Source organism: Xiphophorus maculatus, chromosome 9 (assembly GCF_002775205.1).
Source record: "Xiphophorus maculatus strain JP 163 A chromosome 9, X_maculatus-5.0-male, whole genome shotgun sequence".
NCBI lineage: Eukaryota > Metazoa > Chordata > Actinopteri > Cyprinodontiformes > Poeciliidae > Xiphophorus > Xiphophorus maculatus.
In genome coordinates, this window is record NC_036451.1 from 3,255,113 (window position 1) to 3,270,863 (window position 15,751).

Here is a 15,751-nt window from a genome sequence, read left to right on the forward strand (position 1 = left end):
AACAAATAAATCTAAGATGCAAACTTTGGGACTGTGGGAGCAACCGAGAGTACCTGAAGAGAACTTGGAGTGTACTTTCTACTAGAAATGTGGTAATGTAAAGACTTCCCTTGGTAACGCAACTCTTGAATCACCATAATTGCCTGTGGCAATAGCTGTCATGTCTTGCAAGCTTGTTACGGCTAGAATTTTTGCAGCATTCAAATTTTATATTTGCATTTATTAAGTTGTTTAGCGTTTCTGAAATGAGACAAATGCACAAGATTTCAGGATAGGGTTGTAAAAAATCTGCTTTACAGAAGGATTCACTCTGAGTTCCTATCTACCTGACTATCTAGCAAGATCTTCTAAAAATTTCTCCTAACTTGGATCATCCAGACAACTTTTTTTTTTTTGATGCAGCTGAGCCACTGACTGAACTAGGTCAGAAAAGTAATGAACAGAGTCAAATTCATAAGACATGTTTTCCAATTTCACTAGACTGAACGTGGCATAAATTTTCTAAATATCTTGTAAACACAAAATAAAATTGAAGGTCTGTGCTAATACTCTTGTCTTTGTGTCTTGCAGGTGTTTGAAAAGCTGAAAGACCACATGCTGATTCCTGTGTCCAACATGGAGAAAGTGAAAGTGGATGGAGCTCTCACATGCTGCTCTGTGCTCATCAGCAAGAATCCAAACATCTGAGCATGTTGAAAAGTGATCTTTCAGTGCATGGTAATCAAGCACTGCAGCTGGTAAACAGCTTAATGTTGAACAAAAAGAGCAAGTTAGAGGAGAGAGGAGCACTTTCAATGGTTTTTATTGCATAAAATCTAAAGGGAACCGTCAGGTCATCTCTCCAGTACACTGAAATTACAATAAGACTACCGGTAGTTAAAATGTGAGAGTAGTTTAGATGATCAACATAAAGCATCAGGTTACCAATGTCTTTATAAAAAATCAGGATTGATAATCGTGCTATTTTGCCCCAAAACTTAACACCGACAGTGTAAACGGTGAACAACAGGACCAAAACAGCTGTCTCTTATAATGTTAGATATTGTTTAAAATCAGTAGAGGAATGTATGTGCCATGTTGATTTACATCCTTGAATCTTATGAGGATTCATAGATTATGTATTGACTAATCTGTGAATACCATTCAGTGTTTATGACCCTTACAGAGAACCTCAATGAAATTAACACAGATTCAATAGATTCCTATTTTGTCATTGTAAGCTGAAATATTAATAACATTGTTCTGCAGATCTAAAAGAAGATGTGTATAGAGTTAGCTTATATTGTTTACATGCACCATTTTGACTGTGATTTACCTTTTGTGTGCTCTTGTGCCTACATAGTGTGAGTAAACTTGCATTTTTAAAGAAATGTATTCTGGACCAACATCAAAGAAACCAGTTCAGCTAGAACTGTCACCTAAACCATAGCTTCACTTTTATTACCCATTCACAGCAAAATTCTGACTGTTTCCATACACTTGGTGCTGAATCTAATTCTGAAAATACATAAATATGTTTAAAAATGGCAATGTAGCAAAAAGCTTGAAAAGTCTTCTGGTATGATGATTGTAAACTTCTTTTTTTTAATCCATTCTTGTTTTGATGTTAAAATGTGTGCCCCTCAAAATCCATTATCACTCTTACTTTTAATAACTCTTGATTAAACAAATTGTTCATTAAAATCCAGTTTGCTATGTAATACTACACAACCACCAACAGTTACAGCATGTTTGTTGGAAAAAAAAAAACAGTTAAATTAAAATATACTGTACCAACCATGCAAAGATCATGAATGTAGTGCCTTGCATAAGAAATCACACACATTCAACTTTTTTCACATTTTAGTCATGTTACAACAACAGATATTGCATTTCACTTTATGTAATAGACCAACAGAAATCAGTGCATATTTGTGAAGTAGAAGAAAATTACACATAGTTTTCATTTTTTAAAGTAAAACTTTGAAGAGTTACATTTATTAGTATTGAACCTTCTTAACTCTGATACCTCCAAATAGCAACCAATTGCCTTTAGAAGTCAACTAATTAGTTAATAGTGCCACCTTTGTGGGATTAAATTTCAATATTAATGCAGTTATTCCTTAAAGACCCAAACAATCATGAAGACAAAGAAATACAATCACTTTGTTGTGGCATAAAATACGGAGAAGATTATACAACCCTATACCAACCTTTGAAAACCTTGTTTCTGAAGTTGAACAAACCATTTCCACTTTGAAACAAGGTGTTGGTATCGTCATACTATGGTGTTGCTTTTTTTATCATCTCTTACCAGGAGCTGGTAAAAGATGATAAAATGATGATGATGGGGAATATGACCATAGTTTAAGGCAGGGCAATACTGGAATAAAAGCTGACTGGGATAGATATTTATGCATTGCTTTGTGGTAAAATATCACATAAAATACAAGGTAATGTACTGTATGTACCTTATTTACATAAGGTAAGAACATTAACATTTGTGGTTTTAACATGACAAAATGTAGAAAATACTTTTAAAGGCACTGTATGTTTTTATTGAAACCAACACAAGTGCCTTTGTGGAAAATCAATGACTTTTTTCCCGCTGAACGACTCTGAGGTTGCTGCACTTTCTCCAACATCATTAGTTCTGCCTGTGTTTTTGATTACACTGGATGTTTGTTATTCTTGTTTGGCAGTTTTTCCATCAGAATCTGATGTATGCCATCCTGTCAGCACTCTCTATAGCACAAAATTCAACAGGACCAAATGTGATTGCAGTCAGAGTTTTCAGGACCAGTTAACCACAGCCGTGTGATGAGCTTCCAGTAGAAGCCTACCTGATGTTCTTGCTGCTTAAGTAGCTTCATTTCCGTTGTTGGCGAATTCCTGTTTGAGGCCTGTAAACATGACAACACGATAAATACAAACACATGTCCACAACCCTGCATGTCCATCACATCTGAGGCAGCTCTGGTTCTCGGTGTGATTGTCTGTGAAAGTTGAGGAAATGACATCAGGAGGTGACTCAACCTCCCCCCATAGACATTAGCGTATGGGCAAGTGGGCAGTGATGAAACATGGAAAGAATTCATGTCGGGAGGAAAAGCAGCTTGGGGAGTAAACACTGGCCCTTTCAAATTTTCTTCTTCTGTTGCCTCTCACTTTGAACACATTCTGTCTCCCACCTTTCTCCTAATTCTTCATGGACAACGTTGGGCTACTTTATGACTGTGACATCATATGCCCTGGCAGACGCTGCTGATCTGCTGCTGGTGTGATAGCAAACAGTAGTTGGACTGGATAGTTTTCTTCTAATGCCTTAGCTGCAGTATAACGATCCCCCATACTTGGACTGTAATTCGGAACTAATATAGATAAATTGCAAAATTATCTAAATTTGGGTTCAGATAAAAATATCTTAAAGCTGTTAAAACGTCAAAATGTAGGGTTTACATCCACTCCTAGTTGTTAAGGTGTTATTGTTCCATCTCAGGTGTTTTGGTTTTAATTCAAATTGTTGAACTCCTCTATACTTGAGCCTTTTCCTCTTCTTTTATGAATAAATTAACATTAGCTTTCATCTGTGTTGTGAGTCATTTATTAACCTTAGAGTTGAAACTTCTTTTAAAACAAATGACATCTTAATCCTCATATCTCATATGAGTATGCAAAAAGTTCACAAGATCACAAAGCCTGAGAAAATTTGAGTTTATGATTTTGGTACAGATTCAGTCCGTGGCCCCTTGAAGTCCCTCATTGCGGTAGCACATATCGGCAAGTTGGTGTGTGCTGCCACCTAGTGGTATTAAACAAGAACTACAGAACAAAGTACAAGGTGCCTGCGCAATTCGCATGATGTACTGTATATGTTTTATACTTTTCCAGATTTACGACTTACTTTATTTAAAACAGCGACAGTATATAGTACACATTAACCACAAGAGGAGAGATGCACTGTATCAGGATATAGCTCAAAGTACTAACTTTGCATTTCAAAAATTGCCTGATACAATTAAAAAAAACAACATAAAAACACCTGAATTATTATTATTATATTACTTCTGTTTTATTTTTCTATACTTATCAAAGACTTTGCAAGATTTTTTTCTCTAAGAACCCTGACGGCCTTTATTTTTTAAAAACAAAATTTCAAATTTATTATTCTTAACAAACATTTACATGTTTATATTGTAAGTATACAAGCTCTGAGGCAATAAAGTAATGGATTACTATACAGAACAGCTACAAATAGTTTTAAAAAATTACTACTATATTGCCCCATACAACAGAATGTAAAGTTAGTTGCTAATATTTGAACTTAATGTTACATGAAAAATATAAGAACTGTTATTATATGTTCAGCATAATCCAAAATACTCTAAAAACGACTGCATAAAAAAGAGCATTTATGACAGCACTTATTTTTACACCAGTTATAATAAACATTTCAAGCTTTTTTCTATATATCCGTAGTAATGTTTTAACATAAAACTTCCTTTTAATTTTTATCGTCACCCTTCTTGTTTTTAATTGTTTTTCAAATGTAGATTTTACTGAAAATATAACAGGACAAACCAGCAAGATGATTTGTTCAAAACTTGCTAACTATGCTTTGGTGAAACCAGTATCTGTTAATGCTGTATGTGAATTGATCGCTTCTGTACAGAAAACTTAAGTTGGAAGCAGACTTGTGTTGCATGTTTAGTCGAGTGAAAGGTTAGTATAGAGGTTACTTTCATCGTCTCTGACATTAATATTTTTACTCAAGCTGTCTGTAGACTGAGACATCGGTAGGTAAGAATGGTTAAAATAGTTGTTGCACGAGCAAGGCTTAAGACAGCAGCATGTAGTATAAAGTTTATCTCCTTCTTCAGGATCTTTTCCATCTTTAAACTGCTCATAAACATAACAGTTTTCCTTAAGGCAGTGAATGGAGAGATCTTTCTTCAGAGTTACATAGTCTCTGAGGGTTTCGCTCCCAGAACTTCCATCTGCCTGTTCCTCAATGGAAAAGCTTCCATCAGAGGAGAGGAAGTCAAATTCTTCAGTAGGCTTGTTGAGTACTGGAAGCTCAGCAGACATGATTTCCACTACAGAGGATGTTGTTTCTTCAAAATACAGCTTCGATGTGACTGGAGGGTCCTGTAAGGTGAGTACAGTAACTCATGTTGAATAACTTAGAATTTATTTAGACATTAAGCTTTAAATGTATTAATTCTGTTGACATTTATTATACATTTGTATTTGTTTTATGATGAAGTATAAAGAAAGAGTTTTTGTAGTGGTGAACATGTGGGGGGACAAAACAAGATTATAATTTGTGTTTTTTTCTTGAGGATTCTAACAAAATGAGAGCAATGTTAAATAAATTAGAACTTTTACAAAGTGGTGGATTTTTATTTAAAAAAATGTCTCAGTGACAGCAACATTTTTTTATTTAATGGAGCCTCTTCTTTCATAGAACAGAATTTACTGGTATTTTTTTTTCTGGGTTTCCCAGTTTGTTTCCTGGTAAACTTAGGAGTTACTTTCTGGACTATTCAGTAAAGTATCTGAAATGTCTTACAAAGTAACTTACAAGTTGCAGGAAAGCAACCACTGTGTTTCATGAAATTTTCACAAAGGTGGCTGGTAAGTCCTGGAAATGACTTTTAAGTTCTGGGAAATTACACACTGTGTTATTTTGTGCTACCATTTTGTTTTTATTTGTTGTTGTTTTGTGTATGATTGCTTATAATTACTTTAAATCCTGTCAGACATTACCCATTTCTGCTGGTTGATGTCTGTCAGGAAGCCCTGCAGAACCCTTTCAAGGTTGGGCACTGGTGGCCAAAAAAACAGCTTGAGCTTCCTAAAAAAAAACAAAAAACAAAAATTAATTCATAAGGATGTTGTTTTTTTTTCTAATACTTTTCCATTTCTTCAAATACTAGATCAGTTTCAGAAAATGTATTATTTCTAAATAGTGATATTTGTTTTAAAAATGACATAAAATAAATGTATAATTGCTTTTAGAACAATATGAAATAGTTGAAAACAAAAGTACCTGCGACAAAGTAAAATGGTTGTGATGAAGCTGATAGTTATGACCAGGATGGAAACATAGAAACACCACACGAGCTGCATGTCTGGAAACAGTGGAACTAAAGTTAGAATTATGCATTTCTACAACTATGTTTTTATTCATGAAGCAAAATTAATAAAACTACATTTAATTAGGTTGCCATTTTTATTTTTTTAATAAAAATAAAAATTAAACATTTTCATACTAAACAAATTAAAAAGCTTTTTTTTTTTTTAACTTTAATATATTTTTTTTATCATTTCAGACTTACCTGTATTATCAGTAGTAGTACCTAAGAGGACATCTGACCAGTCGCTCCAGTGTCCTGAATAAATCGACCCATCAGGTTTAGCTCTAACTTTTACACTGAACTGGCCTCCTGATGAAAGACGCACACACATGCTGGTGTTTCGCTGTTTTGTTATCTGCGGGTAGAAATAAAAAAAGTAATTAAATAAATACTTATCCATACTATTTGTCTTCATATTTGATGCATGCATTCTCATTTATTTATGCATTTTTGGTACATTATTTAAGGTTTTGTAGTACCACATAAATACAAACCTTTAGAAACCTTAATTTTACATACATTTGAAATTTTGGAACATTTAAGGCCTATCATGTTGACGTGACAATTTCTTTCTTTTGGCGCCATCTTGTGGTATGATAATGAAACTTTCATGACAGGATTAACACTAACATTGAGTACAAAAGGTTAAAACATAATACATCTTTTTTTTTTTTTTTTCCTTTTTCGGATTACCAAGAACAACAAGACTGTACATGATTGTAGAACCGTCATGATGAGCTCTGAACTTCTGCTTCTTTTGTTTTTGTTTCCATATTTACATAATAAATGCAATTAATTCTGCAAACCAACCAAAATTTGAAAAGTTTGTCTTTGACTAATGCTGAGTATTTTCTTTGTGTGTCTTGTTTTGTTTTGTGTGTGTCGTTTCCGTTACTCCTTAACTTTTTTCCAGATGAAAAAAAAAGTATGTAGGGATGAAAATGTTGCACACCATTGTTACTCTCATTGAAAGAGTGACTATTTTATTTTTTAAGTTGTTGATCAGTTCCGCTTTTGTTGGTGGATCTAACTTACCCTGAAGTCTTCAACTGCTTTGATCTGAACATCAACCTCATACACCATGTGGTTTAGCAGAGACGGGAGAGGAGCTTCCCACTCCAAGCACAGCTTGTCGTTAATCAGTTCTCCTTTCAGATGACTTGGTGGGCCACTTTTAACTGTTAACATGAATCACAAAAGGTTATGTAAAAGTCTTACTTTTTTGATGAAACATGGCCTGTGAGAAAATCAATAACTTACTGCATTGTTTAAGAAATTGAGCACAAGAAAAGATTCCATTAAATTTATTTGTGTACTGTGATGACCTATAGAAATAAAAATATTATTGATTGTCCATGATTGTTTCTCTTACATATATACCAAAGTTGTGCATATTTGATAGATTTATAGAAATAATAGTGATATTCTGTACTTCCTAATAAGGATTGACCTCATAAACACAACTGCCCGTAAGAACTTGAACTGTTCTAAACAAAGAAAGCACATCTTATAGTTTTTCTTCAGTGAAGTGTAACTCAGTATTACTCACTGGACTTTTTCAGCTCAATCTCTTTGCTGAAGAACAGTCGTTTGAGTGGAGCTGCAGTGCTGCTGAGCTTGACCTTCACTGCTCCAGACTTATCTCCATGAAAAGAACAGGTGTCAGAAAGATTTTCATCATCCTGACACTCCATCCAGTTCAAAGGTTGACTGTAAGAATTGGAATATAGCTCATCAAAGTTGCAGAAAAACAAATAAAAATCACAACTGTTTTGACAAAATCTCTTTGAAGGCTCTGTATAATATGTCCAGAATTTAAGCTATATAAACCCTTTTTGCAGACATCCTAGATGCCCATATAATATCAACACGTAATTTACAGTCCTAGGAAACTGTAAATGCAATTATTTCACTTGTAAGACTCTATAATGACATATCAAAAATGCTTTTGTTGATATTTTTTTGTCTTATATTAAAAAAAAGGTGTTTCCACCCACGTTTCAATATCTTTAAGAACCACTGCTAATAGCAATGCCTTAGATTGTTTCTATTTGTTTACTTCCCCATATTGGCCAACGTTCAACAATTGGACAGATGACCTCATGATTTATTCTAGAGTACTTTGACACAGGGAGAAATTTGTTGCCAGCTGAATAACTTCCTGCAGATTCTCTACCTGCAAAACAAGACCAAATCACCATCACCGTCCCACCACCATGCTTGACAGTTGCTTTGAGGTCTTTCTCTTAAAATGCTGTTTGGTTCTCATTATGGAAATCTCTATTTTGGTCTCATCTGGATTTATAAAGTTGTAGTACTGTATTGTTTTTTTGTGAGAAGTGTTCTCCCGGCACTTTAGAAACTTAGAAAGGAAAATGGTGGCATGGCTCTCCCACAGCTAAAGCATTGTTATTATTATTATTATTATTATTATTATTATTATTATTATTATTATTACTATCATGTTTTCCAGCTTGCTCCATTTCTCTGTTGGTATAATGAGGACTATATGGCTAAGTGGAAGGAAATGTGGGAAACTGGATTTCCTTTAAAAGCCCTGATTTGTGATAGCAGTCTGTTGGCTCACTTGGGAATGATAAATTGTTGGATACATCTAACATAAAAAAGTAATGAATGCTTACTCCAGTGGTGCCCAAAGTCTGTCCTCGAGGGCTGGCATCCTGCATGTTTTAGTTCTCTCCCTGGTGGTAGTAACAACCTTTTCAGCATGTCGATGTTCTTCTTAGGCCTCTAATGAGCTGTCATTGGATCCAGGTGCGTTAAACCAGGGAGAACTAAAATATGCAGGATATTGGCCCTCGAGGACCAACTTTGGACACCACAAGCTTACTCTTTTTCTATCACAAATATCAATATTTACATGCTGAGCTCTGCAGAGATTGAACACACACACACACACACTTATAGATATATAAGGATATTAGTACCTAGAGTTATAGAAGAGCTTGTAATCATTTTCTGCACCATATTTGGTGCTATTCCAATGACAGGTAACACTTTGCAGGTCAGAGGTGAAGCATACCAGGGAAATATCATCTACAAGAGAAAGGTTGTTATTTTTTAAGTATAAGCATCAGTTGTAAGAAAGTATGTATATGTATGTGCAGGCATTGCATCCAGCTGTTTTCAGTCAGACACACCTGTACTTTGGGGAACTATTGCTCGCACAGGTTTCGACCAGGCACTCCAGTATCCAGGATGTGCGTCTGGTCCATTTTCACATTTCACAGAAGCCTGAAACTCAACCTCCTCACCTGGTTCCAGTGAGAGCAAAACGCTACTGTCTTTTCCCTGCAAACAAGAAGTATTACTATACAGTAAGCATTTATCTTGAACTATTACCTTATAGATTGATTAGGAAGAAATGGTTCATGTTTTATCCTTTCTTCTTTAAAATAGTTAAACTTTCTAGCATAGGTTGGTCCCAGACTAATATTTGACCAGTCATTTGTTATTTATTCAAGTATGAATACTTGAATAAATAGTATTTATTGTGTACACAATGTGTGATTGTGTACACATCAGGAACATAAAAGAATGTTCCTATAAAAGTGAGTTGGAAATGCATTTAAGTTTTGACCAAAATATGATAAATTTATCTATTATAATGTTTTATTTCAAGGTGTTTTATGGCCCAGCTTAACTAAACATGGGCAAAATCTGTGAGGTGGCTTTACTGAGCACTGTATGGTATAAATTCAGTTTAAGCAAAATAAAGTATAATAAAAGTACTTAAAACGTACATTACCTCTACTGTTTTTTCCCCAAGTGTCTTGGAAGAATAGCAAATTCTATATTTCTCTTTCCATATGTGTTTTAAATTTGTGTCCAGAGAAATAAGCATTTTTCCCACAGTGTCTCCTGGCTGTAGGGAGACAATGGCGGGGGGATCCAGAAGACCTGCACATAAAATATAGCAAAAATAAAAAATACTTTTCCTAATACAACTGGAAGTTCTCAAAACTTTAACTAAGATACATCAAAATGCTAGCCTTGCTTCTTTGTTTTACGTCACAGCCCAAATTAAAATGCAAAGCAGACATGACATTCAAATAGAAATATTGAATGGAATCAGCAGCTTGAGACGAAACACAATATCTCTAAAATAGATTTGATCTCTATATTTATACATTTAAAGAGAACTCAAAAGAACAGGTGTGAATCAAACACCCTCACAAACGGCAGTGAAAACTGCATTAAAACAATATAAAATGCTTAAAGGGGGAGATCCATCTTTATACCTATGTTTATGCATTATCATAGCACTGAACACATCAAACTTTGAGCATACAGTGTTAATGTTTGTTTATGATTTCACAAGAAAAAATTCATAATGTTGAAACAAGTTTCTTACAAAGATCCTCCACATAGAGTGTCCGCTTGTACAAAATGATGTTTTTGGTCTGATCCACCACTTTCACTTCAGTCCCAACGTATGTAAAGATATCCCACCGTGGAAACGAACAGACATGTAGGAAAGTTCCGTTTTCTGTTCCATCGATAGACATTTTACACTTCTTACTTGGGTCCCTTTAGTGATAAATTTGTGTACACAAGAAACATGATATATTAGAAAAGAAAGACATTTTTACAGAAAATGTCACACAGATCAAAAGCAGTTTAAACCAAAATATTTTCAAAAATATAATTTAAAAATCCTTTAAGAAAGCTTAATGATGATCCTTTTGGTTGCAGCAGGGAAACAAAACAAACACATATTGGAGCATACACACATTCTACACCTCCCATATAGTTTTTTTCCTCCAAGCTCTTTGTACAAAAGTAAGTTTCCATCAGACTCCACCTCCATGTTTGATAGTTATAAGAGATGTTCTGCAATTTAGAAATTTGTGCTGCTAATTTGCCACACATCTCCACTCTCACATCACTCCTGAAGTACTATGGTTATTTGCATAGATAACTTTAGAAACCTAAGGTGCACTGCTTTACACTTTTCAAAGAAAAAAAAATCGTTCTCTTTTCTCTTTTTTAAACAAGTGACGTTTGCCAACTTTTCTTATTAGACCAGACTGACAGTTACAACTAACAGCTGATATTTGGAAAAGGCTGATATTGAAGTTGCATGGAGTTTCCTGTGATTTAGAACTGTTTCAGGATTTTCTTACAATTGATATTTTTCAAACTGCAGAATAATGGACCTCTTGCAGCCCTTTCTAGATTGATGCTATTCTAAAATAAGTAAGTTAATAAACTGTACCTTTTACAGGTAAGAAACAACAGAGTGCTTTACAAAACATAAAAAACTAAGAAGATAAAATTTAAGTGGAGATTATACAGCATACATGTGACATAGGACAAAATAAAACTACCGTAATTAAAAGCCACTCCGAATAAATGTGTAAAAATAATTTTTTTACACATGTACATGCTGTAGTTACTACAAACATGGTTTCATACAGTAACAATGACATGTTGTTTTATTAGGGGTGGGTTCACCTACGAAAAGAGAAAAAAGATTTACTTTTTATTATGACTGTTTATATCAGTGGCTGACAATTCTGGTCTTCGAAGGACCAAATTCATGCATTTTCTTGCAGAAGTTGGTGAAAGGCTACAGAGATAATTGAACTATTTGATTGAAGACAACAGGTCCAAAGAGCCCAATTTGTGTACCTGAGGTTTAAACTGACTTACAAGTGTTACAGAGAAAAACAGGACTATTAAAATCATACCCTTCAATATTATAGAGAAAATCATACGTCCTGTTGTCTGTGGTCTCAAAGAAGCAGGTGAAATCAGTCATTGTTCGAGTGAAACACTTTGGATCTTCTTCATCTTGTATGAGCAAAACATCTGGTCCAGAAAAAAAATCACATAAATATGATGCATATATGACAGACAATATAGTTGTCAATGAGAGCCATTGAAACATCAGAACATCAATAGTTGGTAATATCCACTTTGACAGATAGGAGAACACTTAGGCTTTGTCTATAACATTTTACAAAGTTTGAGCATGCAGAGAAAGAAATCTTTGACCGTTCATCTTTACACAATCAAATGACTGAGATGACAAGAGTTCAGCTTTCTGGTCTGCTCAATTATTTCTGAGTTGATTTGGTCAAACATTATCCTGCTGAATGCGACAATTTCCACGTAGACCAAAAACGACCTTGTATTTTAAAGCCCTCATGACACCATGCAACAACAAATGGGAAACAAATGAGCCCACAGCATCACAGATACTACACCATGTTTAAAAGTGGGCATGAAGGTCATGTCTACTTTCAATATAATAAAATGTATGTACAGAAATGATGTAGGTTATTTATTTTAAATGAATTGTTGGTGGTGCCAATCAATTGGGGCAAGGAAAAAAGTTCCCTTTTAATATGGGTTTGTTGTTTCTCAAGTTAACTGTTTTCCAGTTCAACCTGCTGGATTGGTAATTCAGGGAATTACGAATATCCCAGTTTATTTGGTAAGGAAAAAGTGAAGGGTTCACTATGGAACTTTACAACTTAGAAAGGAAACGGGTGGCATGGCTCTCCCACAGGTAAAGCATTGTTATTATTATTATTATTATTATTACTATCATGTTTTCCAGTTTGCTCCATTTCTCTGTTGGTGTAATGAGGACTATATGGCTAAGTGGAAGGAAATGTGGGAAACTGGATTTCCTTTAAAAGCCCTGATTTTTGATAGCAGTCTGTTGGCTCACTTGGGAGTGATAAATTGTTGGATACATCTAACATAAAAAAAATTGACAGAAGCTGGGTAATTTGACAAAAATGGATAAATCATTAAACTTATTTAGGTGAAACGCATTTGTTACAGAATTCCCTCCCAGACTTCAATTTTAAATCCTGTGGATAAAGAAGGGTCTTACAATCTGCCTCACACTTACAGAAAATTATATTCCGTTAAAAGTTTCCAGCTTATGCAGAACATACAGTATATGGCTTAAGGAAAAAAAGATTTCTTTTAAGATCTAAGATTTTACTGCAAGTGGCAAAACTACAGGGTCTTGCGACAGCTGATACAGAATTCTATGAGATTTTAAAGTCAGCGTATTGGTCAAAGACACATTTATTAACATACACCTTTGTTTATAACTGATAAACAAATTATGGGCTATTGTTCCACTAGCTCCTCAAAAGCTAGTTTGAGCTTCCACTGGCTCTTCATTCTGGAAAGAACATTGCTACAAAGCCCTAATAAGATAAACTAAGACACCAGTCCAGGATAAATATGATGCGCATAGTTTCTATCTTTACTATTTGGAATTAAAAAGATGCTATGACACATCTTAGTAATATTTGTAGGCTAAGTCAAATCTATGTAAGAATATACTATCAGATTGTGCAGATGTTTTGCAGTAAATAAGTGGTATTGTAGAGTTTGAAAACAAAAAAAGGAAAGATGTTTGTAATAAGCAAAATGTAATTTTTTGTACAGCTGTCATTTTCTAAATAGAAATGAAACAATTTCTAAAAATTCCAGTGTGACATTAAGAATTTATTTTTAGACTTTTCAGGTCTCCTTGACAATAGGTGCGGACCAAAAATATCTCAACAAAACTTGTCATGTTTTTGGGAATACAAAATCAGGCATGAGGAGTCTTAAAGAAAAGTAATATTTGTTTTCCTCCAAAGCCAGAGTTGCATCTTTTACACCTTTGTCTTCTGCAAGATGTTATCTTGTTCTGACAATTATAACTTTAACCTAAATTAAATTAAAGATAAAATTATACACACAGTCTGACAACAAACTTAAAATATACAAAACAAATGTCTCTATGAATTGATAGGCATTTCCAGCAAAAGAAAAAAAGTGCAGTTAGTACAGCAACGTGGGTAAACATAATTTAAATTTCACCTGAACATTTCAACATATGTACACTTACCTTGCTTTGACAAATTAAGCTCAATGTCAGCATTGCAGTGCAAGAAGGGCATCAAGTCAAAATGCATCCACAAGCTAAAGAGAAATATCTTCCATATGCAATGCTGAGTCATCATTGACTGAGGTGTTGTGCTTCCAATCCTGATTTAAGCTCAGCTCATGTTTGTGTTTATTGTGTCTACTTCATGCAGTTTTGAGTGGGTGTATGTGGGTGGGATTTAACAAGTTCAGAAGGGTCGAACTAAAAAGCTGAGCCTAAAACAGGAAGTGCACTCTATCTGTGGTGGAAGCTGACACCAAAAAAGGCAAAATAGGAGGAGAAATGTACACTGTTTTTTTTTCTTCTTCTTCATATTTTTAGGACACAAGAGCATAACAAATGACTGCTGGAGATTCCAATTATCATGATCTCCGTTGTATGTATTGGTAGATATTCTTATTTGTTGTGTTGATTAAAAGATTAGTAAGTGAATAATGATAGTTAAGCCAATATAATCTTTAGAAGACTTGGGACTTACCATTTCTCGGGATAATGTACTTTACAATGTAAAGCGCAGAACTTCATAAGCTTTCAAATTCTTTGTTCTACAGTTCATGAGACAGTCGTGCCATCCTGAAAAACAAATAAAAAATGTACCCAAAGAGAAAGCCATGTGTGCTGATTAACCACATCCTGACCTACTGCACAGCACATTTGGTTTTATTTCTCACGTACAGAGGCAGGCCCCTGTTGCTCATAGCCCTGGCAAATTTAGACAATATTAATTACTTTCATTGGTTTGTCTTTGATAGGAAATGAGACTGGCATCTCCCGAAACATAAAACAGCATAAATTATGTATCAATGTAAACATATAAACAACGAAAGTTTTTATTTATATATATTTTTTGACTCACCCCACAACAAAATGTGACGGTGTTGTGGGAACCACTGAGGCCAGAAAGTTAAAATTCTCCTGAATACATGTTTATGCTCTAATTTTGTTGTTACAGCAAATAAAAAATACCATATTTAAAAACTACAGAAGTCAGATGTTAACAATGTGTGGATTATAGTTAAATATTGACTTTGTATTGCAGTAAACGTTATGGCAAGTCCGTTATAGCAGCGGTTACACCGCTCGCTGTTGTTTACATCTCTGCTGTATTTGCACAGTTTTTCTACTTCTTTCAAAATGTCCTATTTTAAATAACTTGTCACCTGCTTGTCATGGAGGTTGAGCAGTCATGGAGGTCGGGCCCAAACGGTTGAAAGAATTAAGCTCAGATTGATATCAGTTGAAGCTTCAATGTTAGTGCAACAGAACAGCCAAACCACACTAACCACATGAACAATGAAAGACAAACTGCTTAAGTAAGATCAAAAGTAAGAAATCAGTATAAGAGAACTACTAAACTTGCTAACTAAAGAATAATATTTATATTAAATGAAAAGCTAGCGAAACAATACATTATTTATTTACTATAATGTATTTACTACAACACATTATTGTAAACACCATAATACGTTTACAGCCTACTCCCTGGAGTTGAGTATTCATAAGAACAAACTAAACGGTCATATTTTACTTCCTTACTATGTTTACATTTTGTGTAATTATAGTTTCATTTCATTAAGTACTGAAAAGTTAAATGATCAGTTGTATGTTTTTATCTGTGTGCTAGTCTGCATGCATTAATTTTGCATGTCACTGCTGCTGACTCATCTGTATTTCCCCACTGAGGAATAAAAACATGTTTCTATTT

At 34.4% G+C, this 15,751-nt stretch overlaps 2 protein-coding genes across 3 annotated transcripts in view; one reads left to right on the forward strand and one right to left on the reverse strand.

The window, feature by feature from the left end:
* The window catches only part of ddah1 (dimethylarginine dimethylaminohydrolase 1), a 65,593-nt gene extending 62,028 nt beyond the window's left edge, over nt 1–3,565 (forward strand). Inside the window, exon 7 of the mRNA XM_023339782.1 lies at nt 571–3,565. Within this exon, the coding sequence (XP_023195550.1) occupies nt 571–687 (117 nt within the window). The 3' untranslated portion in view covers nt 688–3,565. The remainder of the gene's footprint in view (nt 1–570) is intronic.
* A 544-nt stretch (nt 3,566–4,109) lies between these two features.
* mpl (MPL proto-oncogene, thrombopoietin receptor) lies at nt 4,110–14,614 on the reverse strand. 2 transcript variants are annotated; one of them, XM_023339281.1, is made up of 12 exons: nt 14,525–14,614; nt 11,834–11,954; nt 10,495–10,670; nt 9,889–10,040; nt 9,281–9,431; nt 9,068–9,176; nt 7,669–7,829; nt 7,155–7,297; nt 6,321–6,474; nt 6,032–6,113; nt 5,749–5,836; nt 4,110–5,127 (listed from the first exon to the last, which is right to left on the reverse strand). In XM_023339281.1, exons 2-12 carry the CDS (start codon nt 11,902–11,904, stop codon nt 4,687–4,689), a joined length of 1,728 nt encoding a protein of 575 aa, XP_023195049.1. In that variant the 5' UTR covers nt 11,905–11,954; nt 14,525–14,614; the 3' UTR covers nt 4,110–4,686. The 2 variants fall into 2 exon arrangements, with proteins under 2 accessions (XP_023195049.1, XP_014326534.1); XM_014471048.2 differs by lacking the exon at nt 14,525–14,614 and adding an exon at nt 14,008–14,154.
* Between the last annotated feature and the right edge of the window lie 1,137 nt (nt 14,615–15,751).